Source organism: Martes martes, assembly GCF_963455335.1.
Source record: "Martes martes genome assembly, chromosome: 6".
Taxonomy (NCBI): domain Eukaryota; kingdom Metazoa; phylum Chordata; class Mammalia; order Carnivora; family Mustelidae; genus Martes; species Martes martes.
The window spans coordinates 97,547,408-97,574,545 of NC_137893.1; the positions used below are offsets into that span (position 1 = coordinate 97,547,408).

At 43.5% G+C, this 27,138-nt stretch overlaps 1 protein-coding gene across 1 annotated transcript; it reads right to left on the minus strand.

The window, feature by feature from the left end:
* Positions 1 to 4,779: 4,779 nt before the first annotated feature.
* MCM3 (minichromosome maintenance complex component 3) lies at positions 4,780 to 26,628 on the minus strand. The gene is made up of 17 exons (XM_080807017.1): positions 26,437 to 26,628; positions 24,596 to 24,708; positions 23,976 to 24,184; positions 23,402 to 23,532; positions 20,937 to 21,175; positions 20,328 to 20,436; positions 18,897 to 19,050; positions 18,423 to 18,554; positions 17,615 to 17,823; positions 15,553 to 15,727; positions 15,079 to 15,205; positions 14,153 to 14,303; positions 11,191 to 11,331; positions 9,774 to 9,877; positions 8,962 to 9,047; positions 8,454 to 8,523; positions 4,780 to 6,052 (listed from the first exon to the last, which is right to left on the minus strand). Exons 1-17 carry the CDS (start codon positions 26,512 to 26,514, stop codon positions 5,854 to 5,856), a joined length of 2,427 nt encoding a protein of 808 aa, XP_080663143.1. The 5' UTR covers positions 26,515 to 26,628; the 3' UTR covers positions 4,780 to 5,853.
* Between the last annotated feature and the right edge of the window lie 510 nt (positions 26,629 to 27,138).

Genomic DNA, 27,138 nt, shown 5'->3' on the forward strand with positions numbered 1-27,138 from the left:
GGTAACTGTAGAGCCCACCCTAGCACAGACTTTGTGAGATGGTATGAAATAGCAAATATCAGTTATTGCTATATAGGCTTCCAAGAGCAAATTGCTGAGAGCATCACCGATGGTAGAAGATCCTCAATTTCCTCTCTGCACCCTGGTGCCCGGGCTGTCACACCAGCTCTACTCACAGACATAGTTGGGACCACCTCCAGCTCCTTAAAGTAGTCTCAGCCCTTTGAGGGCAGCAGCACGATATCATGGTTAAACTACAGTAGTTAAGAACCAAGATAGCCCTGATTTTGAATCTGGACTTGACCAGCTACTAGGTAGAAGGCCCTAGGCTAATTCTCTGACCACTCTAAGCCTACTGCCTCTTCAGAGAAATTCGGAGAGTAAAATGAATTTCAGAGGATGGTAGAGAAGATTTAATGAGATGATTTACATGGCACTTTGTATATACAGCAAGCTCTTAACAAATGATCGCTACCAGCACGGCCAGCCCTTCTCAGCTGCCTCACTCACTAAGTACGGGGATGGAGTAGCTGTCTCTGGGAGTTCGTGAGCTGGAGAGCTTGGAACCTGTATACAGCATCCCTCTGATAATTCTAGTTTGCTAAGTGTTTTATTAACCATTCAAGTTAAATGTCACATGTACTTTCACTTCTTCTGCAGGATTTTCAGAACTCTGACTTTCAATTCAAAGTTTCAAAACATTCTTACTCCTTAAATCCCTACAATCATTTGTTAATCTCAATCTTAAATGCCTCATCTGTAACTTGCTGGTATCGCTGGGTATATTGTGAGGTGTCACTTTCAAAACTGGTTTTAAAGCTCGTCAAGAATAAATTATAATAGCTATAGTAAGGTGGTAAAATAATTTTTGTTCTCTATTTTGCCCATTATGTTTTATTAATCACAATAACATTTTTTAAAAGATTTTATTTATTTACCAGAAAGAGAGAGAGCACAAGAAGGAAGAACGGCAGGCAGAAAGAGAAGCAGGCTCCTCACCAAGCAGGGAGCCCGATGCGGGACTCAACCCCAGGACCCTGGGATCATGACCTGAGTTGAAGGCAGACGCTTAACCAACTGAGCTACCAGGCATCGCAGTCACAGTAACATTTTAAAAAATAGAACTATGGGGGCACCTGGGTGGCTCAGTCGTTAATCATCTGCCTTCGGTTTAGGTCACGATCCCAGAGTCCTGGGATCGAGCCCCACATCGGGCTCCCTGCTCAGCCAGAAGTCTGCTTCTCCCTCTCCCATTCCCCCTGCTTGTGTTCTCTCTCTCACTGTGTCTCTGTCAAATAAATAAAATCTTTAAAAAAAAAAAAAAACTATGCACATAGTTCAACTCCAACTTTAGGCTATATTTTTGGATATTTTATCCAACTTTCTTACACCTCTCATTCAGGACTCCATCCACTTAAATTAAGAGAATAGTAGCACACATATGTAAGATGGCATGAGCCGACCTTTCTGTCAAGGTTAAATGTTGGTACTTAAAGGTAGGAAGGCTTAGCTTGCCACCAAAAGTTCATGCTGTAAGAACGATTATCAGAATGGAAGATCTCAGCAGAGGCTAATATCCTCCTATAAGCTATGGAGACATACTCAGGGCTTAAGAGTAAGAATATTTCAGAAAAGAATTTAGAATCTTCATTTTCTCCCTTGAGGAAAGACTAAAGAGAATGAGCTAGGATTACATGCTGGTTAATATCGGGCCAGATAGGGGCGCCTGGGTGGCTCAGTGGGTTAAAGCCTCTGCCTTCGGCTTGGGTCATGGTCTCGGGGTCCTGGGACCGAGCCCCGCGTCAGGCTCTCTGCTCAGCGGGGAGCCTGCTTCCTCCTCTCTCTCTGCCTGCCTCTCTGCCTACTTGTGATCTCTGTCAAATAAATAAATAAAATCTTTTATATATATATATATATATATATATATATATATATATATATATCAGGCCAGATAGAAACCAGCACTCATCACTGAGGCATCAGACCCAACAAAGAAAGTGAACTAGGTTTACATTTCAGCAAATTAAAATAAAGTCAAACAAAAACAAATTTTATTCTAAAAATTTTCTAGGAATTAAATGAAACCCCTTGAGATAAATGGAAACATCCCAGAGTTCTAATCACAAAATAGAGAAGCCCCCAAATCACAACCCTCAAAAAGGATTTTTTTTTAATATTTTATTTATTTGACAGGGAGAAATCACAACTAGGCAGAGAGGCAGGCAGAGAGAGAGGAGGAAGCAGGCTCCCCGTGGAGCAGAGTGCCCGATGCGGGGCTCGATCCCAGGACCCTGGGATCATGACCTGAGCCAAAGGCAGAGGCTTTAACCCACTGAGCCACGCAGGTGCCCCTCAAAAAGGATATTTAACAAGATGCTAGGAGACTCATTCTGACCTGCCTCCAAGTGGTGCCAAGGCCAATAACGTGTCTTGTGGGTAGACCTGACACTGGGTGCTGAGAGTCATACACATTACCAGAAGGGACCTCAGAGCACCTATTTCAACCACCTCCTTTCCCAGATAAAGAAACCAAGCGTTTCCCTCCAAGGAAGTGGCTTGCCCAGTCTGGCTAGATAACTCTGCCACAGTACGTCAGAAAAGGAACTCAAAGGCAGTGCCCTTGCTTCCCAGTGCAGAGCTCATTTCCTCAGCCAACTCTGGGCTCTCTGAAGAGATTTCCTGTGCAACCCATGCACAGCACTCCACCTCCCCTCTTCCCTACTCTGAAGTTCAAGTGGTGATACCTGACTCCTAGGAGAGGGGAACGACCTGGCAGGGGAGGCGGAGACTCCCAAAGAGCTCTCACCAGAACAGAATACTGAGGCAGTCAGTAAACAGGTCACTCGCACCTGCCTTATTCCACTAACCAAAGCCTTTGGGGAAACCTGACCTCAGGAAGTCTGGAATCATTAGGATCACTGGGCATTGATAACTCAGGAAAAATGAGAAGGGCATAACCTATCTGGTTTCTGTGAGCCTATCTCCTCATTACCTTCATCCTCTATTTTCCTAACGACCATACCTCACAGGGCTGTTGCGAGGACTGAGGAAACACTGCCCATACCAGGCGGATCCTGGTCCCTGGGAGGAGGCTGATGAACCCAGTACCATGAGCTAAAGGGTCATCCCTGTAAGAAGCACCTGAGTCAGAGCCACACTGATCAGAGGATGGGAACCATCAAGAAGTGGAAAGGCAGGGAAAAGAACAAAACTCAGGAACTCAACAAGGGGGAAATTGTTTTAAATGGATTTGACCAAAGGATCATGTTTTTTTTGTAAACACATCAAAATGCAACATTTTGTTTTTGTGAAACTTGGAATTTGCAGTAATAATTAAAGTATCATGGAGTATTTCCATGCTAGCAAGCACTTACCGCTTGCTCTCAGTTATGTCGCACAAGCCTCCCTCCAGGCAATGAGTACCCCCATCTTACAGATCAAATAACAAGCAGCTCAACTTACCCTAAGTTATTTGATAAGTGGCAGAGAAGAGACCCCATTCCAGCAACTCTTAGCAAATTGTCTTTTTTGACAACTATCTTTTCATACTGACACTTTGTTTATCCAGCAGAGTTAAGGAATAAGGTAGCATAAAAATTTCCAAGATAGGACATATTTCTCTAAGGTCCACAAACTATCTTAACTATTTCAGTGGCAAAATTAAATGTAAACAGACTTCTCTTTTTGAGTGAAGTATGTAGATAATGAAGAGAGTTATTTTTTGTCCTGGTGGATCTGGACCATCACGGATCTCAGCGCTGTGTGGCAGCGACACCCTCAGGGGAGAACGACCTGCAGAGAGGTCACCCCTACATAAGCGGTCAATGCCTGCAGCAGGAAGAAGAACGTAAGGACACTGAGTAGGAACAAATCCTTTAAATGCCTACCAACTTCTTTAATGTTACTGTAAGTTGAGAAACTACACACACATACACACACACACACACACACACACACAGTTTTTAAAATCCTGATGTAAAGACTCACTGAGTTCCTAACAGTCAATTTAACACAATGAGCATCTGTGCTCGCTTCGGCAGCACATATACTAAAATTGTAACACAATGAGCATCTATTGTGGCCATAGGATACATGGTCTTCTCTGTTCAATTCTTTTGGTTAGCTTGCAGAGCTGAAATGTCAACAAGGTAAACTTGGCTTTACAGCTATTACAGACTGCTAGATCGGCCCACTCTCCTATTCTGCCTCAGTTTCTTGAGGTATGAAGGATAGAGAGCAGGAGTCCTACTGACAAAATGTTGGACCTTTTTGGAAATGATCATTTGAGACCCCCTTTTCTTCATCAGTATCCCATGGTAGCTAGCCCACATCCCTTTTTGATACTCTCATGAGCCCCTCAATTCCTATAGTTTTTGTGTATGCCCTCATTTTATTTGAAAATTTCTCATTGACACATTAGACATAAATCCCCAACCAGTAGGCCTCAAGAGCATGTAGTCCTATATTTGCACCTGCTGCGGAGTAGAGCACAATACAGGACTCATGGCCAGTGCTCAGTTCAGGTCAGAGTCCAAACCTGATGCCACTGCCCTCTCCTGACTCTCCAGATTACTTCCAATAGGATTTGGATTTCACATCTGGGGGGGAAAAATCAAAGATGAAACTAGAACGCCTCATCTTCTGCCCCACCCTGGTTTCAGGGTAAGGTGTTCCTATCATCAAAAAGGAAGAAGAAAGTACTTCACCAATCTTAGAGCAGAAAACCAACACAACCGCCTTTACAAAGCTGCTTCCAGTTCATGTGATGCAGGCCCCCATAAAGTACACTCTTCTTTTTAATTCAAGTAAACTTAAAAGTTCTTTGGAAGTTAATGAGAGCATTACAGCAGGAAAGATGAAACCCAAGTCCCTCTACACATTTCTGGCACAAAAAGACCAAGAGCTGAACATCCAGGTGCAAGTGGTTTCACAAGGATTCTGTGAGGGGATCTCCTTATGGGCCAGAACTCACAATATTGAGGCATCTGATATACCAGGTATTACTTCTCCATTAACGGGCTTTGATTCAAGCTCAAAAAAGGCAGCCAAAGGGTCACCTCTCTTGGATTTTCACTCACTGGCCTTCTGCAGCCATTTAGCTGTTCCAAATTGGCAAAGTTTGGCTTGCACAACTAACTGATAAATGCTGGCGTCACTGAAGAAGAAAACTGCCGAGTGACCTAAGCCCCAAGGACAGCACAGCAGCCTGCTGCCACCGTGTGGTGACTTGGTGCAAACAAGCTCCTGTAGGGCAGAGCTCTCAAGGAAAACAAAATTAAATGTGTCTACAAAAGCACATTATTAAGGCCATGTGTGTAATATAAAAATAGGTAAGTTTATTCAAAGTCTCAGAAATTTATGTCAGAAGTACGTATTATTTTTAACTGGTGCTACAGAAAAGAAAGCTTTCTTGGCCTTCATGACTTGCTTCAGAGTTTCATTCTACCGCACAGAACCACCCAAAGCCTGTTCCAGACCGATGTGCTCAGCAATGAAAAAACAGCCAACAAACAAGGAAAGGATGAACAAAAACCAGCTGTGCTCCCCCCATATTCTCAGAAGTTATATGTTATTTACCATGAACAATGGTTTGGTTTGTTCTGGTGGGAAATAAGGAGAATGAATGAATGCATGAAGATACAACAGTCTAGTCCTTGCCCACTTTCTTCTCCTTTACCCCATGGCAGGTTTTCATTACCCATTCCCAAAGGTCAGCTTTGTCACAGGTCTCCCAACTTCGGTTCAATTAACACTGTTATTGAGGAAATGAAGGCAAAGACTGATGCGAACAGGGAGAGGAAACATGGAAGAAATGTTCCTGGCAGAGTCCCAACGTTCAGAGAAGAGTTCTCCTCAGATGAGGAAGATGATGCCCTCGGAGACCATGACCTGGTTGTCATCCTGCATCTTGCTCAGCGCAGCCTGGATCTCTGCTGAAGAGAAGGGCTCTTCTCTGTCCCGGTTGATGGATTCTGTGAGGCGATTCATGCCCACTGACTGTGCATGAGCTTCCCGGAACACATCCAAGAGGGCCACCTTGAATTCCTTCAACCTGCCCAAGTCAGGAAAAGATGGGTGAAGGAGAAATAAACAAACCCAAAAGCTCTCAGGCAAGATCTATGGTAAGTGTTAATACAGTGGAGGCATCCCCCAACATTCTATTATAGAGCTTCCTGCACACTGAGAAATAATACCATTTTAAAAACCAGAGGCCTATGAAGACGTGGGAAACTGGTGTTTCCACAGAAATGTAAACTTGGAGGGCGGCAACTAGGCAGCTTAGTTGGTTAAGCATCTTACTCTTGGTTTCTGCTCAGGTCATGATCTCAGGGTCACGAGACTGAGCCCCGTCAGGCTCTGGGAGGAATCTGCTTGAGATTCTCTCTCCTTCTCCCTCTGCTCTGAGCCCATTTGCATGAGCACTCTCTCTAAAATAAATAAAATCTTAAAAAATATATATAAACTGTAACAGCATCTTTGAAAGGCAATTCAGCATATATACTGAAATTTTTAAGTACATATCCTTTGAACCAGGGAGTCCATTTCAAGAAATTAACCTTACAGCTATACATTTGCCTGAGTACACAGTGATAAATATTAAGAATGTTTTACTGTAAACACCAGTTTTACAGAACCTAAGTGTCCATCATTAGAAAATGCAAATAAGGGACGCCTGGGTGGCTCAGTAGGTTAAGCCTCTGCCTTCGGCTCAGGTCATGATCTCAGGGTCCTGGGATTGAGCCCCGCATCGGGCTCTCTGCTCAGCGGGAAGCCTGCTTCCCCCTCTCTCTCTGCCTGCCTCTCTGCCTACTTGTGATCTCTCTATCAAATAAATAAAATATTTTTTAAAAATGCAAATAAACTTTTATACATCCATACGATGGAAACCCCGCAGTCATTCAAAATAAATCTTAAAGAAAAGGGAGGGGGAGTTGCCTGGGTGGTTCAGTTGGTTAAGCCTCTGCCTTCAGCTCAGGTCATGATCTCAGGGTCCTGGGATCAAGCCCCATGTTGGGCTCCCTGCTCAGCAGGAAGTCTGCTTCTCCCTTTTTCCTCTGCTCCTCCCTTCTGCTTGTATTCTATTTCTCTCAAATAAATAAAAAAATTTTTTTAAAGATTTTATTTATTTATTCGACAGAGAGAGATCACAAGTAAGCAGAGAGGCAAGCAGAGAGAGAGAGAGGAGGAAGCAGGCTCCCCACCGAGCAGAGAGCCCGATGCGGGGCTCGATCCCAAGACCCTGAGATCATGACCTGAGCTGAAGGCAGAGGCTTAACCCACTGAGCCACCCAGGCGCCCTCAAATAAATAAAATTTTTTAAAATAAATAAATAAAATATATTTCAGTGGTTTCTCAGAAAGAGGGATTACAATTGATTTTAATATTTTTTCTAAATACTTTTCAATGTTTTCCTATTTTCTTCAGTAAACATACTGCATTCTATGGTCAAAGTATTAAAAGGAAAAAGCAAACCTTACTCATAGGTTTTCTGTGGTGTCCAGTAAACATAAAAATGTATACATAAGGGATGCCTGGATGGCTCAGTCAGTTAAGCATCCGACTCTTGGTTTCAGCTCAGGTCATGATCTCAGGGTGGTGAGATCCGGCCCCAAGTCTGGCTCCCTGCTCAGAGTCAGGAATCTGCTTGAAGATTCCCTCCCTCTGCCCCCTTCCCCACCCATGTGCATGAGTATGCACGCACATGTGTGCGCGTGCACACACACACACACACTCTAAAATAAATAATCTTCTTTAAAAAATTTATAAGTAAAACTATTCCTGAACCTCCAGAGGTAAAAACTTCTCATCCCAAAACAAAGGACAATTCAATGAAGAAAAATGTGTGTGTGTGTGTGTGTGTGTGTGTGTGTGTGTGTGTGTACCCTACTGAGAAGAACACAAATAGTAAGATAAAAATTTTGTCCTTGCTTCAATTCAAGACTATCCTCCTTCCTGACCTCCCAATTTTATTTTTTTTTTAATATTTTATTTATTTATTTGACAGAGATCACAAGTAGGCAGAGAGGCAGGCAGAGAGAGAGGAGGAAGCAGGCCCCCCGCTGAGCAGAGAGCCCGATGCGGGGCTCGATCCCAGGACCCTGGGATCATGACCCGAGCCGAAGGCAGAGGCTTTAACCCACTGAGCTACCCAGGTGCCCCATGACCTCCCAATTTTAAATTTATATTTAAAATCCCCACAAAGAACCATTTGTAAAGCAAATGGTAAAATGTAAACAACTGGGGATTCTGGGTAAAGGTATAAAAGAATTCTTTATACTACTTTTTTTTTGCAAATTTTTTTTTTTAGGTTTGAAATTAAAATCGGAATATAAGCTGTTCTAAAAATTACTGAGCCTACAAGTTTGAGCTCCACTGATAATCAGCTTGTTTTCATACCCTCTCCCCAGAAAGTCCTTGCCTCAGCAGCATGCGGCATTCACCTTTCTACTCACCTGGATTCACTCAATTCCACCTTCTGGGACTCCTTGGTCTCCTGTGAGTCTGCAGTCTTTGGAGTGTGCACTTTAGAGGATAAATAGTTACAGATAATGGGAAGACAACACGGTGAAGCCATTTCCACAGACATCAGAAAAGTAATCTTCTCCACTCCCCACACCTCACTGAGCCTACTGAGCACCCACTTCCTAGGGTTTCCTAGGAACCAGCCAGGGTTAAGAAATTGAGTCAGGCAAGAGACCCTCAAATACATTATCTGAGATGCTTACACCAGGCTTGGCAAAGAGCACAGTTCCTTGGGAAGGAAGCAAACAACTGAGCAAAGCCCGGTTTCCAAAGTTTTGACTGGGTTTCCTGAGGTTCTCTTGGGACAAACCTCTTGGACACAGGGCCCTGAGCAGGGAACCAAATGGCAACCCACCAGAAAATGTAGCACACACAGTCACAGAGTGACTGAAGTCAGCAAAGGAACCACCTCTTTATCAATAGGAGACATTCACTCACCTTGAGGCATTTCCTCCTCTGTGTCACTGAAGTCATAAGGGTCATAGGAGCCCCCATCCTTGGCGTCAGAGTGACGAGTCCTCCTCCTAAAATACCCAAGCAAATAAAAGAAACCCATCCTGCACCTCTGACCAGAGAAAAAGAACTAGAACGATCTACAATCAAAGCAAAATGCTAGGCCCAGGCCTATACAAACTGTTATTTTTTCTTGAAAAAGACACTAAAAGTCTCTGAACTAGAACACAAACAAGCCCTGCTTCCCAATGCTCTTTTTTTCTACCAACCACCTTAGAAATTCAATCACAGGCATGAAAGGGGAAAAGTTACCATGAGGAAAGGATTCTGAAAGATACATTCAAAAACCTGTTTGAGTTAGTGTGCTCCTGCTACTTAGCATTTCTTTAGCAGGAAGGAGGTCAAAAGACTCCCACCAGGGGCGCCTGGGTGGCACAGTCAGTTAAGTATCCGACTGTTAGTTTCCCCGCTCAGGTCAAGATCTCAGGGTTAGGGGATTGAGCCCAATGCCTGCTCACTGTGGAAGTCTACTAAATTTTCTCTCTTCCTCTCTCTCTGCCCCCACCGCTGCCATGCACATGCACGGTCTTTTTTTCTCTAAAATAAAAAAACACATCTTTAAAAAGGCATCATAGAAAAGAACAAATGGGCTAGCTAAGCTCTCTACTTTGCCTAGGTTGTCTTTGGCCTCCAACCCCAGATCTAGGTACCCTTCCCAAGAAAAACTTGATGTCAACCCCAGCAGTACTGATCCACTCCTCTCCCCACCCCCAATGCATGTCTTTGCTTCGCCTTACCTCTTACTCTTCTGCTCTTGGTCCTCCTGGCTTTTCTCCTCTTCATCCTCTGTCTCTGATTCATCTTCATTTCGCTTCTTTCGTTTCTTCTCCTTCTCTAGAACCTAAGACCAAGCCAAGCATGGGTGGGTGGGAAGGGTCACCAATGCCAGGAAACGGAATGAAGAACTCTGAGTAAGAGTCCGTCTATACCACCAGGAGAAATAACTTCCATGGCTCTAATGACTGAGCTTCTTCCATCCCTGAGTCCCAGAACCAGGGACAGAGGAACAGGCTGCTACCTATCTTTAAAAATGCTGAGAGGAGGGGTGCCTGGCTGGCTCAGTCAGTTAAGTGTCCAACTCTTAGTGTCAGCTCAGGTCATGATCTCAGGGTCATTGGATTGAGCCCCACATCAAGCTCCTCGTTCAGCAGGGAGTCTGCTTGAGAGTCTTTCTCCCTGTCCTTCTGCCCCCTGCCACGCTCTAAAATAAATAAGTCTGTAAAAAAGAAAAAAATGCTGAATATACCTATTCAATTCCTTTGACCATAGTAAATACTAAATGAGTATTTAAGGAACAAAGAAATGAATGAAAAAAGTCCAGCCCACAATGGTTAAGTGGAAAACAATTCATTTCTTTATAGATTAAGTGACTAATTTAAATTTAAGACAACTCCCATCCTAGCAAAAAGAGTAACCCAGGAAAAGCCTATCAAACCCATAACTAAACCCCAGATGACTACAGTTCACTGAACTGGAGAGGGGGTGGGCAACAAGGAAAAGACAGTGAAGGCTTCAAAAATACAGGGGTGCCTGAGTGGCTCGGTCATTAAGCATCTGCCTTCGGCTCAGGTCATGATCCCAGGGTCCTGGGAACAAGCCCCGCAACAGGCTCCCTGCTCAACGGAGAGCCTTCTTCCCCCTCTCCCACTATGCCTGCTTGTGTTCCCTCTCTTGATATTTCTTGATCTCTCTCTGCCAAATAAATAAATAAAATCTTTTATAAATAAAGAATAAATGAATGACAGAAATACAATGTCATGAGCAGAAACAGAAACAGAATGACAGGCCCAAGCTTGAGAATTCAACTTTCGATGTGAGTTTTTGAGATGCCAATGGGAACCCTGAAGAGACTGGCAAGGAAAACGTTGTAGAAGGAAGAGGAAAGATCACCAATGTTAATCCTTTGGAAACCTACTTTTTTAAGAGACAAAGTATGAGTAGGCAGAGAAGCAATCTGTTGATGGTGCAGCACGTCAATAAAACCAATATCTCTGGGTCCTCTAGGGACTCTGGAATCAGCATTTTAAAGCTTCCCAGCTAGATGCTACTTTCCACAGGTGACCTAAAGGCAGGTGTCACTGTGGAGGGCTGGGCAGCCCAAGCACCAGCATTTACTCAGGGGGAGCTCTCAGGCCCAAGCACGGGAGCCCTCACCTTCTTGAAGTAAGCATACTGAACCAACTCCACAGCTTCCTCTGCATCCTGCAAGTCCACGGTCTTGCTCATGCGGGCCTTGGCATGGGCTGTGGCCAATCGAATCAGAGTTTCCAGTGTCCGGGCTGTAACTGGTGATGTCTGAGGAAGAGAACAAGGGAGAATTACTTGTCAGAATTCCCATCACTCCCACTGTACAGAAAAGGATAAAGATACTACCAGACTGACTCTAGGAAGCATAAGCAAAGGATCCAGAGCTCTATATTCTGTATAAACACTACATAAAATTCACAAAGATAAAAGCAACCAATCGGTTCGCCTGGGTGGCTCGGTTGGTTAAGTGGCTGCCTTTGGCTCAGGTCATGATCCCAAGGTCCTGGGATCGAGCCCCACGTCAGGCTCCGTGCTCAGCGGGGAGCCTGCTTCTCCCTCTCCCTCTGCCTGCCGCTCCCCCGCTTCTGTACACTCTCTCTCTCTCACAAATGAATAAATAAAATCTTTTAAAAAACAAACAAATAAATAAATAAAAGCAGCCAAGAAAACAGGAGTGTTGAGGGAGAAAGGGGTAGGTGAACAGGGAAGAAGAAAATGAGGCATCTTACAGCTGGAAAGAAAAAAGGCTAGAAAGACTACAATAGTGAAGGAGGAAAAACAATCCTGTACTGCCAGTCTGCAACGCTCTAGGAACTTTGCTTTTGTATCAACTGCATGGTTTAACACTCCCGATAACTTCTCCAAGTTTTATAGATGAGGAAAATGGGACTTAGGGCTTCAAGTAACTTGATCAAGGTCACACTAAAGGGAGGGGTGTGAAAGAGGTCATGTGAAGACAAACTTTTCCAGTTGGGTAAATTCAAGTCCTGAGGAGAACAGGATTCTGGCATTTTCTCACCAAGTGGTTCTCATGGGGGGTGGGTGCATACTAAACCGGCGTGCTTCTATCTTTTTTAGTATATGCGCTGCAGAAGCAAGCACAACTTCTATCTTTTTAAAATGCTTTTGGCTGAATGGCATCTCTGACCTAATGAGTCACAATGTCTATGTTTAGGACTGGACGTGTATACTTTTTAAGTTTCAGGTGATTATGATGTGCCCATCTAGTTTAGTATCCCTGACATTATCCAACTTTCTCGTTTTGTGGATTAAAAAACTGTGACCTGAGATGTGAAGAGATTTGTGCAAGGCCCGAAAATTAGCTGGACCTGGGACCAGAACAGAGGGCTCGTTCTTTCTGTCACACCCCTACATCTCCCACTGTATGATCCTTGATCTGGTCACTTCCACTTTGAAGTTTCGCAAACTATCATGGGATAGTATGAATAAAACCCCATCCCTCATTCAAAAACAAATATATTCACTTTTTTTTTTTTAAGATTTTATTCATTTATTTGACAGAGAGAGGAGATCCCAAGTAGGCAGAGAGGCAGGCGAGAGAGAGGGGGAAGCAGGCTCCACACTGAGCAGAGAGCCCTATGCAGGGCTCAATCCCAGGACCCTGAGATCATGACTCGAGCTGAATGCAGAGGCTTAAACCATTGAGCCACCAGGTGCCCCAAACATATTCACTTTTAAGTAAAGTCTTTTAATGATTTAAAAGCTACCAGAGGGGCACCTGGGTGGCTCAGTGGGTTAAAGTCTCTGCCTTCGGCTCAGGTCATGATCCCAGGGTTCTGGGATCGAGCCCCGCATCGGGCTCTCTGCTCTGTGGAGAGCCTGCTTTCTCCTCTCTCTCTGCCTGCCTCTCTGCCTACTTGTGATCTCTGTCTGTCAAATAAATAAAATCTTAAAAAAAAAAAAAAAAAGCTACCAGAGTGTGGAGGTTACACACTCCTTATAAGCTCCAATTCTTGGATAACCTAAAAAAGCAAGTGAAATCTTAGCCTGCATTAGCAGAACTACAGAATCCAAATTGAGAGATTTACCAGACCCACTAAGACCAGAACTAAAACAGTGTTTTGTTCAATGAGAAGGCTTCTGACACACTGAAACATGTTCACATGGTGAGAGAAACAATTAAAAAGAAAGGGGGCTTCTTAATCTGAAGAAGGCAAGTCATACATAATCCCCACAAAACAAAATTAAGACCCATGAGTCTAAGTCATGGGGAAGCAAGTTTAAGCCCAATAAATACAAGAAGTTTCTAATATTTCAAAGCAGTGATGTGCCAGGCATGCTGCTACTAGAGGTGTCAAGAAAGTCTTAGCAGAAATTCCAGAAGACGGAGTGCCTATCTGGGTGTGAGGCTAGAATAGGTGACCTGGGATCAGGCCTAAATCCAAGAGTCTATGTCTATAGCACATAATAACGGTCTTGGACTTGGGTCTTTCTGCTGTGAAATCCTGTGTGAACTCTACTGCCCCACAGTTAAGATAAATTCACAGGCAGATTTCTAGAAATGGCTTTGGACAACCATTATGATTATCCAACTAATCATTTATCAAAGTCCAGCTCAAATAGCACACTCTCTTCCATCAAATTCATACCAGTTCTATAAAGTCTAAAGGAAGAACTAACAGCTTCTTCATCTGTACTCCAATCATCTTTCCCATTCATTCCCTCTTAGGTACCACACTGTGGTAGATATTTATAAATATGCATATATGATCTTTCCATCTACCTTCCTACCTCCTAAGTTGCAGATCTGAGCTCTCTGAGGATAGCTCTTCCTATTTTAACCCTGCATGTAAGAACCCAAAAGTGGCTCCTTCTGTTTGCTGAATGAATCATAGCTTCTGGAGGTCAATATCATCTGAACTAATGAGATACACTTCATTTTCTCACTTCATTTTCCTGTCATTCTAATAATGAAATTATTAGAATTACAGAATAGGAAGTCCCTCGGACCAGAAAGAAAAAGGTAAGGAATCCCTAAGTTAAAATGCTTTCAGAGCTCCCAGGTAACAGGGACTCCCCAGCCTTGTACTTAAGAATTCCCAGGCCCATCTTGGCTGTGGGGACTCACCCGGGCAGTGTCCGAGCTCATGCTGTCTTGGCTGCGCAGGCGTGAGTACTCTTCTGCAATGTAGGCACCTGACTCCTGAGTTAGGATGGGCTTGATGATTTTGGCTACGTGGATGTACTTCCTCATGAACGCTGCACTCACCATCTTCTCCCTGGATGCACACACAGGGAAATCTTCTCTGCCAAACCTTGGCACATGACTGGGGTGGGGGCCTGGCCTCTCCTCAGAGAAGTCAAGGTCAAGTGGCAGAGATATATTCTAGAATCCATTATCATAAATCCCATTTATACAGAATGTGTATGAGACACTTTCATCTACGTTTATTGAATTCTGTAGCTATTACTTAGATGTATGTGAGGTAAACAGTACAGGAAGAAGTTCAGGTATTATTTGCCCTATTTAATACGTAAAAACTGTGGCTTAGAGAAGACTTAAATTCAGTCTTCTGACTCTAAATTTTGTTCTGAAATGACAGGTTTGAATCTATACGCTTCCTACTATACCACAGCCCTAAACAGAAGTACAAGATCTCACATTTCACGCTTTGAACACTTCCACCCTAGTCTCCTTTATCCAAATGCACTTGCACAGCACCCAGGGCTTGCAGTCTACCGCCCCGTCAACATTAGCTTGTCATAAACAGCTACAGGACTTGTGTAGTACTTAAGGTACGAGGATCACATGATATACCCACTATGAGCTAAGCATGTTGTCAAAGCCTTCCATTTTAGGAAGGTTAGAACCTAAGCCTAATCACCATAAACACAAGGCAACTGGCCAGGAAAAGAGGTATATAGTGAGATCCAGAAAAGAAAACAGGCCCACATGGCTATGAATCCAAGCATGATCTTGCCTGGGGAGCACATAAAAACATGCTAATATGACAGAAATCTCAGGTTCCTTCAAGAAGTATGAAGAATGCTCACTTTTTCTTCTTGGTCCCATGCAGAAGATTGTCATGCTTCTCATAAATCTGGGTGTCCTGCTGGTCTTCCTGGTTAAAACTGGGATCATCAGTGGCCAGGATATCCACAGCACTACCCAAAGGCATAGCTGGAAAACCCAAGTTGGGAGAAAGCAGAGTAAGAAATTGGTTCTCCTGAAGAGAGGAAAAAATTAACAAAGCCAAGACACACAGACACATGGAGCCCACAAATAAGAAAAGTGGAATGACATGGCTCACAGAAGATGCTCAAAGGTGTTCCTAGACCCAGAAATGGACAAAAGACACACCTTAGGATGACTCTCAGTGAGCAAGAAGGGAGTGGTCACATAGGCAAGGGCACCTTCAACATCAACCCAGAAACAGAAACACCCATCATGACCTGGGCCAGGTCTGAGATAACGTGTCTGTTTAGGTTCCCCTCTATTAGTCACTCTGACTCTTCCCGTGACCTCACCATCGCCATCCTGTTCCCCGGGTGCCCTGTAACGGTGCATCCTAAGGACATGGTCTGAGATCTCCCGATCCTGCTCTGGGTCCATCTGATCCAGCATGATGAAGAGTAAGTCAAATCGGGATAGCAGTGAGTCCTGTAGCCCAATGTTCTCCATGGGGGTCTTATACTGATCATACTGTGCAACGGCAGGAAAAAGCAAAGTGGAGGTGACATCAATGGGAAGAAAGGATAAGGAGACCACTTAAAGCTACTGAAATACTTAATTCAGTTCCTCTACCTGCAACCCTTCTTTCACTGACGCTCAGGAGACCTGAGCAAACTCAGAACCACACCTCCTAGCTGAGGTGCCTCTAACGGGCTTATCATAGGTCTCAAGACCAGTCTCCTCCTTCCCAAGCCTTATTCTGCTCTTGCCATTCCAAGGTAAGAAGATTCCTTCTCCCCTACCTGTTATAAAGTTGACAAGCTGACTAAACCAAAAGCACTTGGAAACTCTGGAGTCCCTTACTTAGAAGGTAATGAGTAAAACCACAAAAAAAATGATCAATAATCTATAAATCATAACATCTTAAGGCTCAAGGGAGATCTTCCCTGGGACTCAAAAACCTCTATACTTTTTTATCTTTCAGTTCAGGGCTTACGAGACTGCCCACCCGCAAACACTTTGCAGTTAGACGGCCTAACACGCCTTGTGGGTAACGTTAATAATGATTCTGAACACATTCCCATTTCATGACCTGCTATTTTCTCCCTGCATTTCCCAATATAATTCTTTAGGATGACATAAATACATGTCACCGTTAATCTAAAAACCAAGGTTCTCAGCCCATGCTATGCATTATCACCAACCTATGAAGCCTTTCTAAACCAGAGCTACCAAGAGCCCCAACCCAAAGATTTGAATTCAGAAACCCTGGACTGGGGACCAGGCACCTGCATGTTTAAAAAACTCCACCCAAACAGGTAACCCCATACATTGTGGAATCATAATCGCCAGAGCACAGTATAGGCTCTGCATTCAAATTTTGACTGCCATTTTCTAGCTTGTGACTCTTAAGTAAGTTACTTAGCTTTTTATGCCTCCATTTTCTCACCTGTAAGATAAGGATAATAACTATCTACCTACAAGGTTACTGTGAGGATAAAAGCAGTTGATAAATACAAACTATTTGTAAGTCTTAGTTAATGGAATTATTATGGTACAATATTTAAAGAGGGCAATTTGGCAATCTCTACCAAAATAAAAATGCATGTAACTCTTCAATCCAGTGATTCTGTTACTAGGTATTTATCATATGGACATGCGTAACAGAATACACATAAAGGAATATTCACTGCAACTTCATTTCACAATAGCAAGGTGAAAAGGGAAAACACCAAATGCCCATCAAACGGAGACTAAACAAATTACTATAAATCAATGGAATATAAGACAGCTGCCCCAAAAAAAGAAAAAAAAATTGAGGCAAAATTCAGCAAACCCCAAGCTGGATAAATATAATCATCATAGTAAATAAATATCAGGCAAGGGTACCTTGTAAATAAATAAGTATCATCTTCATCATTGTAAAAAACAAAGATAAACAGACTAATTCGGTTACAAGGAGCCAGTATAGTTGTTGTATACACTTAAGTTTCTGTTTCCCCAGACACTCAAGAGTTGTTAGTGGTTTCTCTTGGAGAAGGGATAGGAGAGAAAAGGAAAGGCTTTTAATGTCCATACTGCACTCTCTGTTCTGTTTATACATCCCACCACCTGCATGTGATACTTTCATTGTAATGGCAATACAGGTTACTGGGTTGTGGGACTGCAGGTCACTTTTGTTTTCTTCTTTGTATTTTCCAAGTTATTTAAATAAATAACTTGCCAGGGGATTCTGATGTGGCTGAAAAGGTGAGGAAGCACTGCTCTAAGTTAAGGACAAGAACAAAATGGTGGACGAGCTTAACTTTAGTCTGGCCTTTTGTTCCTCTGGGACACCAAGAATCAGCTTCATGGCCCAGCTATTTAGCAAAACCAAACAAAGGTTAGGACAACGGTAAAGTGCCTGAGTGCACTCACCCTGCCGTAGACGGGGTTGGCAGCTGCCAAAACACTGCAGCGGGCATTCAGCCGAGCATGGATGCCAGCCTTGGCGATGGTGACTCGACCCTGCTCCATGACTTCATGGATGGCCGTGCGGTCCATGTCGGACATCTTGTCAAATTCATCGATGCAAACCACACCTCGGTCAGCAAGGACCATGGCCCCTGCTTCCAGGCGGCGCTCCCCTGGTAAATGAACAGGTCAAGGTATGTGTTACCATCCAGGTTGTAGAGGACAAGGCGAGAGATTTCAATCTCCTTCCTAAGCACTCAATGTCTCTCATGAGAAAATAGGGAGGAACAGTCAGTTCCTAGAGACTTAGAGAAAAACCCTGGTGGGTCAACCTTTTTAGTTCCAATCTCAACTATCCCTAAGCAGCCAGCCTCCAACAAACTTCTTTCACGGATTCTCTCTTTATCTTCATCTTCAAGTAATTCCCCAACTACATCTCTGCTCTCTTTTCACTAGTCTTCAAATCCCTTCCTCTAATTTATAAAATAGCACTATCTTCATTTTTCTTTCTTATTTCCCTTCCAATATGCAAAGCCTTCTTCGACAGCTGTGTTCTAGGAGACATTCTTATCCAGAGGGCCACCCAAAGACTTAATTAATTCACCCCCTATTGCCAGAGGATACCCTGGCCTCTACAGTCTGGTTCAAACTAACCTTTCAAGATAACAAGATAAGCTTGTATCTTCCCAATACAAGCTTCCCAAGAGTAAACTACAAGAAATTACACTTGATCTCACTACGGGACGTTTGCCAAAGACTCTTATACCCTTACCTGTTTCCTGGTCTGTGGTGACAGCAGCCGTCAGACCCACTCCAGAAGAGCCCCGGCCAGTGGTGGGGATAGCCCGTGGAGCAGTGCACAGCACATAGCGTAGAAGCTGAGACTTGGCAACCGATGGGTCCCCTATAATTCGGTGGGACAGTGGTGACTTGCTAGGAAACTCCTCCACTCCCACACCCCACTGCAGCAAGTTCTACTTTTCTAGCACAGCTCTTGGCATAATAGAAATTTACAGTAATGGGTTATAAATAATATTCCCTTACCATTCATGGAAGAATATATTTTAGACATAAATCAGGAAACACAAAAATGAGAATAGTAAGAAAAGATTCATTTTAGCCTTCTGCCCTTTGATGGAACTGAAATACACCAGGTAGAGAATACATACTCTTTTAGATTATAGATTCCCACAAGCGCACTCCACAGGGAAGACCAAGAGTCTGATGCAAATTCCCAATGCCATACCGATCAGGAGAATATTGATGTCCCCACGGATGTGGCTGCCATTTTCAAGGTCTCGTTCCACCCCTCCCAAGAGCAAGCAGAGAATTGCCTTCTTAACGTAGTCATGCCCATGGATGCTGGGGGCCAACGACCTGGCCAGCTGGTCAAAGATATCCTACAGGAGGAATAACCAAAGGCATGAAAAGCCTATTGAAATTCAATATGGTTTTGCTGAGCTTTGCTTCATACTTCAGCCTATAAAAATGCTTGAAGAACTCCACATTCGTAGACACCATTTCTAACTGTAAAAGCTTTTCTTAAGACAAATCACACTGATGAGAGGATTGTCAGAACAGATAAAGGGAAAGCCTGTATTCCAAAATCTGCTTAGAGAGTTAATCTTTAAGAAAAAAGTATTTCCAGATTCAAAACACTTTAGGTTTAATAAGAATATGTACTGTGGTTCCAGTAACTTTTTGTTTTGGTTTGGTTTGGGTATGTTTTTTCAGTAACCTTGATCACACGGGCACATACAGATGACCCTTGAACAATGCAGAAGTTAGGGGTGCCAACACCCCATACAATCAAAAATCCATACATAACTTTTGATCCCCTAAAAACTCTACTAATGCCCTACCATTGACCTCGTCTTACCAATAACATAAAGTTATCTGTGTTTTAAAAACATAACACATTTGTGTATGATATGTACTATATGGTGCATTCTTACAACAAGCTAGAGAAAGGAAAACATCATTAAGAAAATCGTAAGGAAGGGGCGCCTGGGTGGCTCAGTGGGTTAAAGTCTCTGCCTTCGGCTCATGATCCCAGGGTCCTGGGATCGAGCCTCGCATCGGGCTCTCTGCTCAGCAGGGAGCCTGCTTCCCTGCCTCTCTGCCTACTTGTGATCTCTGTCTGTCAAATATATAAATAAAAATCTTTAAATTAAAAAAAAAAATCGTAAGGAAGAAAAATACATTTATAGTACTGTACTGGATTTATCAGAAAAAACCCACAAGCAAGCAAACCCACAGTTCAAACACGTGTTGTTCCAAGGTCAACCGTATTTTCTTCAATTCTACCTGTGGACATTTTGTCTTTAAAAAGCAAAACAAACTAGAGAACTGAAACAAAAATAACCTATTTAAAACTTAAGTAACAATGCATCACCACTGTCGTCCACATGGACTTACTGGTACCCTGATATTCTCTTATTCTAGTACTTGTATTAGGTTCACTAAGCAGCCCAGCAGGTAACAAAACAGAAATACTGAACAGCAAAAACGTCCTTTTACTTGCTGACTGGGTCAAAACTAAAAGCTAACACCACATCCTTTAGAGAAAAAACCTTGACCCTCCTCCTGATCCTCTACAAAGATGAAGGGTGTCCCATGCCAAACACAACCCTAACAAATCCATCCCCACTCTCAAATCCCTATAAGATGCTCAGACCTTGGAACGAGTTTTACTGAACTTCTTGATCTTGGCTATATCCTCAGCAGAGAATGAAGGCTGAACGTCCTTGCTCATTTGCTTCACATTACAGGCAATCAGGATAGTCCTGAGACAAAGAAGGAGGAATAAGAAGAATAAGAATAAGAAGAATAAGAAAAAGCCTGTGGTTTTTAATTCCTAACATCAGAGCCAACAGCAAATCAGAAAATGATAAAGGAAAAAAGACAAGTTGTTCTGAATTCAACAGCTGATTCTTTTAATCTGTGACACAAATATGCTGATGATTCTTTACCTCAGGAATTTATCCTCTGCTGCCCCACAGATCCTCCTTCGGACAGAAGTGTGGATTAGAAGGTGGTGGGAATACATGAGAAATTCACGTAAGCCATGAGGCTATAACCATGTTACCAATAACTCTCACTTTCAGCATAAAATAGTATTACCAGTTTTATCTGATGAAAAAGAGCTATCCCATCTCCCAGGCAGCTAGACTGCTCTACCTGTCTGATATATGTATGCTCCACAATATGGCAAACTAGAGCGTGAATACTACCAGAAATACAAGCTGCCAGCAGCATGCCAAATGCCTCAGAGCTGCACCATTACCTGAAGGTCCCTGAGGTGTAGCCTCCCTTCTTTCCAGGAAGACAACGGTAGGTCCCCACCACCTGGACTCGATCACCAGGCTTCACTTTATCTACCAAGTCATCGTCCAGAATGACGTCCACTGAGCGGGGAAGTTGGCCAGCTGGGGCCTTCTCCGGCATCTCCTGGATCGTGATGGTCTGGTGGTCCTTGTAGACAGAAAGGCCATATTCGGTCTCAAGGGGATTGTTTTCCTCGTCCTGAAAAAGACATACAGAAAAACATTGTTATCTTGTCCTGGTCTTAGTAATGCCACACCCATTTTTTTTTTTTGTAGGAAACAAATATAATTTGGAAATGACCTCATGAGATTTTAGTATCTAGGAACAAAAAAAAAAGCCAAATGTGTACTCCAGTTTTCTCCATTCCCATCTAATCTAGTAACAAATCATCTAATGGAAGGGACAACTACAGCCTGAGGGAGCCACGGTTACATTAAAATCTAAATTAAGATTCTTATTTCCCCTGTACTATGACACAGTATTTCCACTCCTAGGTAATACCCGACAGAAACAATGACCCAAAGCCACATAGTACAATGTTCACAGCAGCATTATTCCCAAAAGGCAAAAATTAGAAAATATCCAAATGCCATCAACAGAATGGTTAAATAAATGTGGTATATCCACCCAAGTGAACACTATACAGCAATGAAAATGTATAAAATACACCTATACACAACATGAATGAATCTCAAATACACCTGTTGAACAAAGAAAGCCCAACACAGGAATATTTAGATAAAATACAAAAACAGGCGAAAGTACTCTGTGTTGCTGATGATATCAGGATAGGGTTAACCTTGGGGAGTATGGGCCCTGAAACACTTCTGAGTGCTAGGAAGGCTCTGTTTCCTGGTTTGGACGATGATTTTCCAGGTATTTTCAGCTTGTGAAATTTCAGTGACCTGCATACTTTAATATAAACTTTCCTGTATGTATATTAAACTTGAGTAAAGACATTTTAAGCTTTTACTCCCTTGCCATTTGAATTTTCTAAAAACGCAACAGCAGCCATTTATTGAGTGCTTACTATGCACAAGGCATTGTGCTATTATCTCATGAGATGATCTCATGTAATCATCCTAACAACTCGGTAAAGCAGGTATTTTTCACACGTAACAAATAAGGAAACCGAGCCTGGAGAGGTTAAGTAAGTTCCCCAAGTCACACAGGAAATTGCAGAGCCAGGACTTCAGGCAAGTATAACTCCCAAGCCATATTCTTCAGTACCACACTAGATGACCTCCAGGAGTCCAATGTATTTCAGATCTTAGGCAAAGAAGCGTGGCCCCAGTAATCAGCAGAAGAGTACTCCCTGAGTAGTTACTGAAGACAGTCTAGAAGGAGGTATCTTACTGAAGAAGACAGCAGGCTGACAGAAAATGCAACTGGCCTGAAAGTAAAAGGACATGGGTTCTAGTCCTTAAGGTCATCACTAACTGGTACCACGTGCAAGTCACTTAACCTTTCTGAATCTCAGCATTTCACCTGAAGACAGACTCAATGATTCTAAAGTATGCTTCAGTTATAATTCTAAGGTACTCATTCTTGTTTTACATTAAGCTTCCCGCACTAATTGAGTTGAAAATAAGAACTGGGTATTACTCGTATCTGTATCCTCCACAGTGCTTAACAATTCTTTGGGTACAGTGGCTCTCAATTAAAATTTGATGGCAGGGACAGGTATTCTTCAATAGAATGAATTCAGACATCAAGTAACCAACACTAATCATCTTCTGTCTCATTAAGAAAGCCTCAAATTATCTTCAGTTCAGATCAGTCAGAACATTAAGTATAAAGTCATTTCCGATGCCATTCTTCTCCCAACCCAAAGTTAAATATTTGCAAAGATACCATGGTAACACTATAGCATAAGTATTGTCCCATATTACTTTAAGTAGATTATAAAGTTATATATAACTTTGCTCAAAGATCTACGTAGCTTAAAGACTTTTTTCAATCCTTCTACAATTTGCCAAATTTTCTAGAGTATTTATTCTTTTTTTAAAAAATTAGAATTGAAGACTTTCATATAAAACTCTGGCTAGCAATCAATCTTTCTTTTAGATTAATCCTTACTTTTCTTTTTTTTTTTTTTTTTTTTTAAATTTTTTTTAAGATTTTATTTATTTATTTGACAGAGAGAGATCACAAGTAGGCAGAGAGGCAGGCAGAGAGAGAGGGGGAAGCAGGCTCCCTGCCGAGCAGAGAGCCCGATGCGGGGCTCGATCCCAGGACCCTGGGATCATGACCTGAGCCGAAAGCAGAGGCTTTAACCCACTGAGCCACCCAGGCGCCCCGATTAATCCTTACTTTTCATCTGATATACTTTAGAAGACTTCAGATATCACTCAATTATTTGCATGAAAACAGACATCCTTGATTCCCACCTCCCAAGAAGCCCAATTAATTCATTCCCCTCACCTTGGTGGGATAGACAGAGCTGGAAGGAAAGGCCACCAGGGTAGTGAGATCAGAGTAACGTCGTTCTATAGTCTTCTTGGTAGCAGGGCAGTAGTGGACACTGCGGACGACTTTGGGACGAACTAGAGAGCCTAGCAATGGAAAACATGCATAAGTCATTCAACTAGACATTGACAAACGTAGAATCTGACGCAGGCAAGTCTATCGTGACTCTAAATAAATACTGTTTTCTTCTGACTAGTTTAAGCTACTTCAATACTAGTCATTTATTCATTTTTATATTTAGAACATCAACATACCTATATAAAACTTCAAGTACAACTCTTCCTGACCAAGAAATAATAGGAGTTCAGAGTTAAAATGGAGATTACAAGAGCCAAGACACTCCCACACTCAGTAGAATTCATCATTCTGGACCCCTTCATCAATGTACACACCGCAGCTCCTCCCAGCTTCACCCTGTATGTTCAGGGCTATGCTACCCAGCTCTACTTGGCCCCTCCTCCTTCCCCAGGCCCTCTTAAGACTATCTATCCCACTTCCATTCCCTTAGCCCCGATGTGAAGCCACTCACACTTGGTGACAATGCCCTCCACGCAGACCACACAGCTGAGGAAGCAGGAGGTAAGAGTCCGGGGAGAGACATGCTTGGAGCCAAAGCTGCCCTCCAATCCTATGTAGAACTCCTCATATTGCTTGGCATAGGTAGCATCAATGGAGGCCACAAAATCCTTTAAAGCCCGCTGGAAGGCAACCAGCTCCTCAAAGGCATTGCTCAGGAGGCTGCACATGGGCAAGAGAGAGGATAATTAAGCAGAAAGAGAAAAACTCAAAAAAAAAAAAACCTGACCCTCAAAAATAAAAGTGGTATGAAAATCTAGCTTCTGCTTTCTCCTACCATCCTGGATGACTCAGTAAAATATATCACAACTGACAGCTAACTTTAATTCAACTTCTCAAAGATGCAGAAATGATACTCAGTTAAACATGGAAAGAGGAGCTCCGGAGAGGAAAATGCCCACCACCTACTTTGGGAGGAAGAAAAAAAACACAGAAGCAGGTGAGGCAATGAGAGTCAAAAACATTCCATCCAGGTCCTCTTGTGGGAAGCCTGTTCCAATCCGGGGAAGAGAAAGGGGGCCATTGTCACTCAGAGCCAGGATAGCCTCTTGGAAGAAACCCCTTACCACTTACCGGTTAGCCCTCTTCTCATTCTTCCTGCGCAGGTCATTCACATTGACAATCAACCGGTATTGGTTGTCACTGATGAGCTCCCGAACTTTGCTCTGATAAATTCCCTGGTCTTCCTGCAAAATAACCACCACATATCACAAGAGGCACAAATCCAAAAATAAGACAATATTTAAACAGAGGCAGTTCTCACAGAAAGATCAATCCATCAGTCTCTGCAGCAGAAGGGACCTCCCATTTCTCCACATTTTCACTCACTAGCCTGAGATTCCAAATACACCCTAAGAGGCAGCTGCAGGATGTATAATAATCTCCTCAACGTCCATGTTATGATGTCTATTATCATCTGCAGCTTTTCTGTATGCAGTCATTTCTCAACTTCTAATGGAGAATTAAAACAAGGTCATAATAAGTCAAAAAGGACAAATAAAAGCTTATCAAGGGGCGGCTGGGTGGCTCAGGGGGTTAAGCCTCTGCCTTCGGCTCAGGTCATGATCTCAGGGTCCTGGGATTGAGGCCCACATTGGGCTCTCTGCTCAGCAGGAAACCTGCTTCCCCCTCTCTCTCTGCCTGCCTCTCTGCCTACTTGTGATCTCTGTCTGTCAAATTTAAAAAAAAAAAAATCTTAAGAAAAAATTAAAAAAAAATTTTTAAAGGTTTATCAAAATGTAAATTAGATTAAATGACTTTTCACTTAAGAACTACAGAGGGAATTAAAATATTCTATTTCCCTGATTAGCTGTATAATAGGGAAAAGAGTTCTCTAATAGCCAGACCTAAAGGAATAGGAAGCCTCACTATTTGTTTATAGACCCAGCATTATCCACCCTTTAAGATGCTTTACAATATTCTATGGCTTCCAATTCTGGATAGCATACAAAGCCCCCTTTGCCAGCATAGCAAACACTTTTCTGCGTCTCCTTTGGCAGTGAAATCGAATGCAGCCAAGTTAGGTAGTCTTTTCCACCCGACAAGAAGTCAATCCTTAGTACCTACAGGTCTTTAAGTTAACGGGTCACTACCGTTCTGATGAAGTTCTAGAACAAAGGTGAGGTTCAGTGGGGTGAGGTCCAAAGCCGATGACCAAGAAAGAATTCCTGAGGCATTTTTGGTGCAAAATGGTGGTTTATTAAAGCACGGGGACAGGACCCGTGGGCAGAAAGAGCTGCTGCCCCAGGATTGTGAGGGGTGGCAGGTTCTGTACCAAGGGGGTGGGGGAAGTAAGGAAAAGGGAGGTTTCAATAGATCTTTCATATTCTAAAGAGGACCTACAAGATACCGAAGCCTTGCTACTGTCAAGGTCATTTTTCCCTCTAGCAAGGTATTAACATTAAGATAGGTGGGAGATTCCTAAAGAACGTCACATATGTCCCACTCAGGAGGGGGGGTCGGAGAAGGTTGCTGGGTGTCAGCTTTTGCTTTGTCCTCAGCCAGCCTTCTGTCCCTCACCAGTTCTACAGCATTCCTCCCCCCCACACTCCCTTCAGATTGAGAGAGCCGGCAGTGATTTCCGAAAGGTCAAAGTGAGCTTTGCCATTTTGTGCGCACTTGAAAGAAACCCGCTGCCTTTCGCGAGACCCCGCCCCACCACCACTCAGGAGAGTTTCAGGATCGCTCTCTCAAGGCTGCACCTACAGGAGACCAGCTGCGGACTCCACCGCGAGAAACGTTAGGCGATCTTGGATGGAAGACTCCTGAGGGCGCCGGCCCCGCCGCAACAGTCGGGAGTCCCGACGGACCTCCCGGGAGTCCCGGGCCCCATCCCGGCCCGACGTGGAGCAGCATCCGCCGTGGCCTCCCTCGGCCCGTCAAGCGCCAGTCTCGCGCCCCCGCGCCTCCCTCACCTCGTCATCCAAGAAATCCAGGTAATCTCTCTGCGCCTCTCGCAGCTCTACGTCGTCCAGTACCACTGTCCCGGCCATGCTTGCCGCCAGGGAGCCGCTTCCTCCAGAACCGCGCCGATGGTCGTCCGATGACCGCGCCCCGGCGCGAAAACTTCCGAACTTTTCCCGCCACCAAAGGCCACGTCAGGAAGGGGAGGGGTTTTCCGGGACGATATTCACATTTGAATGGCTGATTCCTCTTACGCGAGAAGGGCGAATATCCAATCGAGAACTTGTTCCTCTTCGGCTTTCCGGAGACGCACCTCGAGGTGGCGGGAAATATGACACCGGGAGCCCTCTGTTTCTCCCCTCACTGACAGGAAAGCTGACCAATGGGGCCGAGAGGAGGCTCGCGGGGTCTGGACAGGCGGGCAAGAGGAGGAGGACGCGCTGCATTCTGGGAGTCGTAGTCTTCCCCCTTTTACCGGATGTTTTGTAGGTTTTTTTGCTTTTGTTTTTGTTTTTTCAAGCTGCCGTTTCTTGACCTACCTTAGAGAAGACTGTCTGGCTGTTGTAATAAAAGTAGCCTAAACGTCAGAGAAGGGGAGTTTTTACGCAGGGAGATAAAAACATAATAGCAAACTGTTTTTTAAAGGTACTAAAATCAGGCGTGCTGGGTATGTTTCTCAAGCAAACTGCCCTCAAGTGGCATTCCGAGAAAAA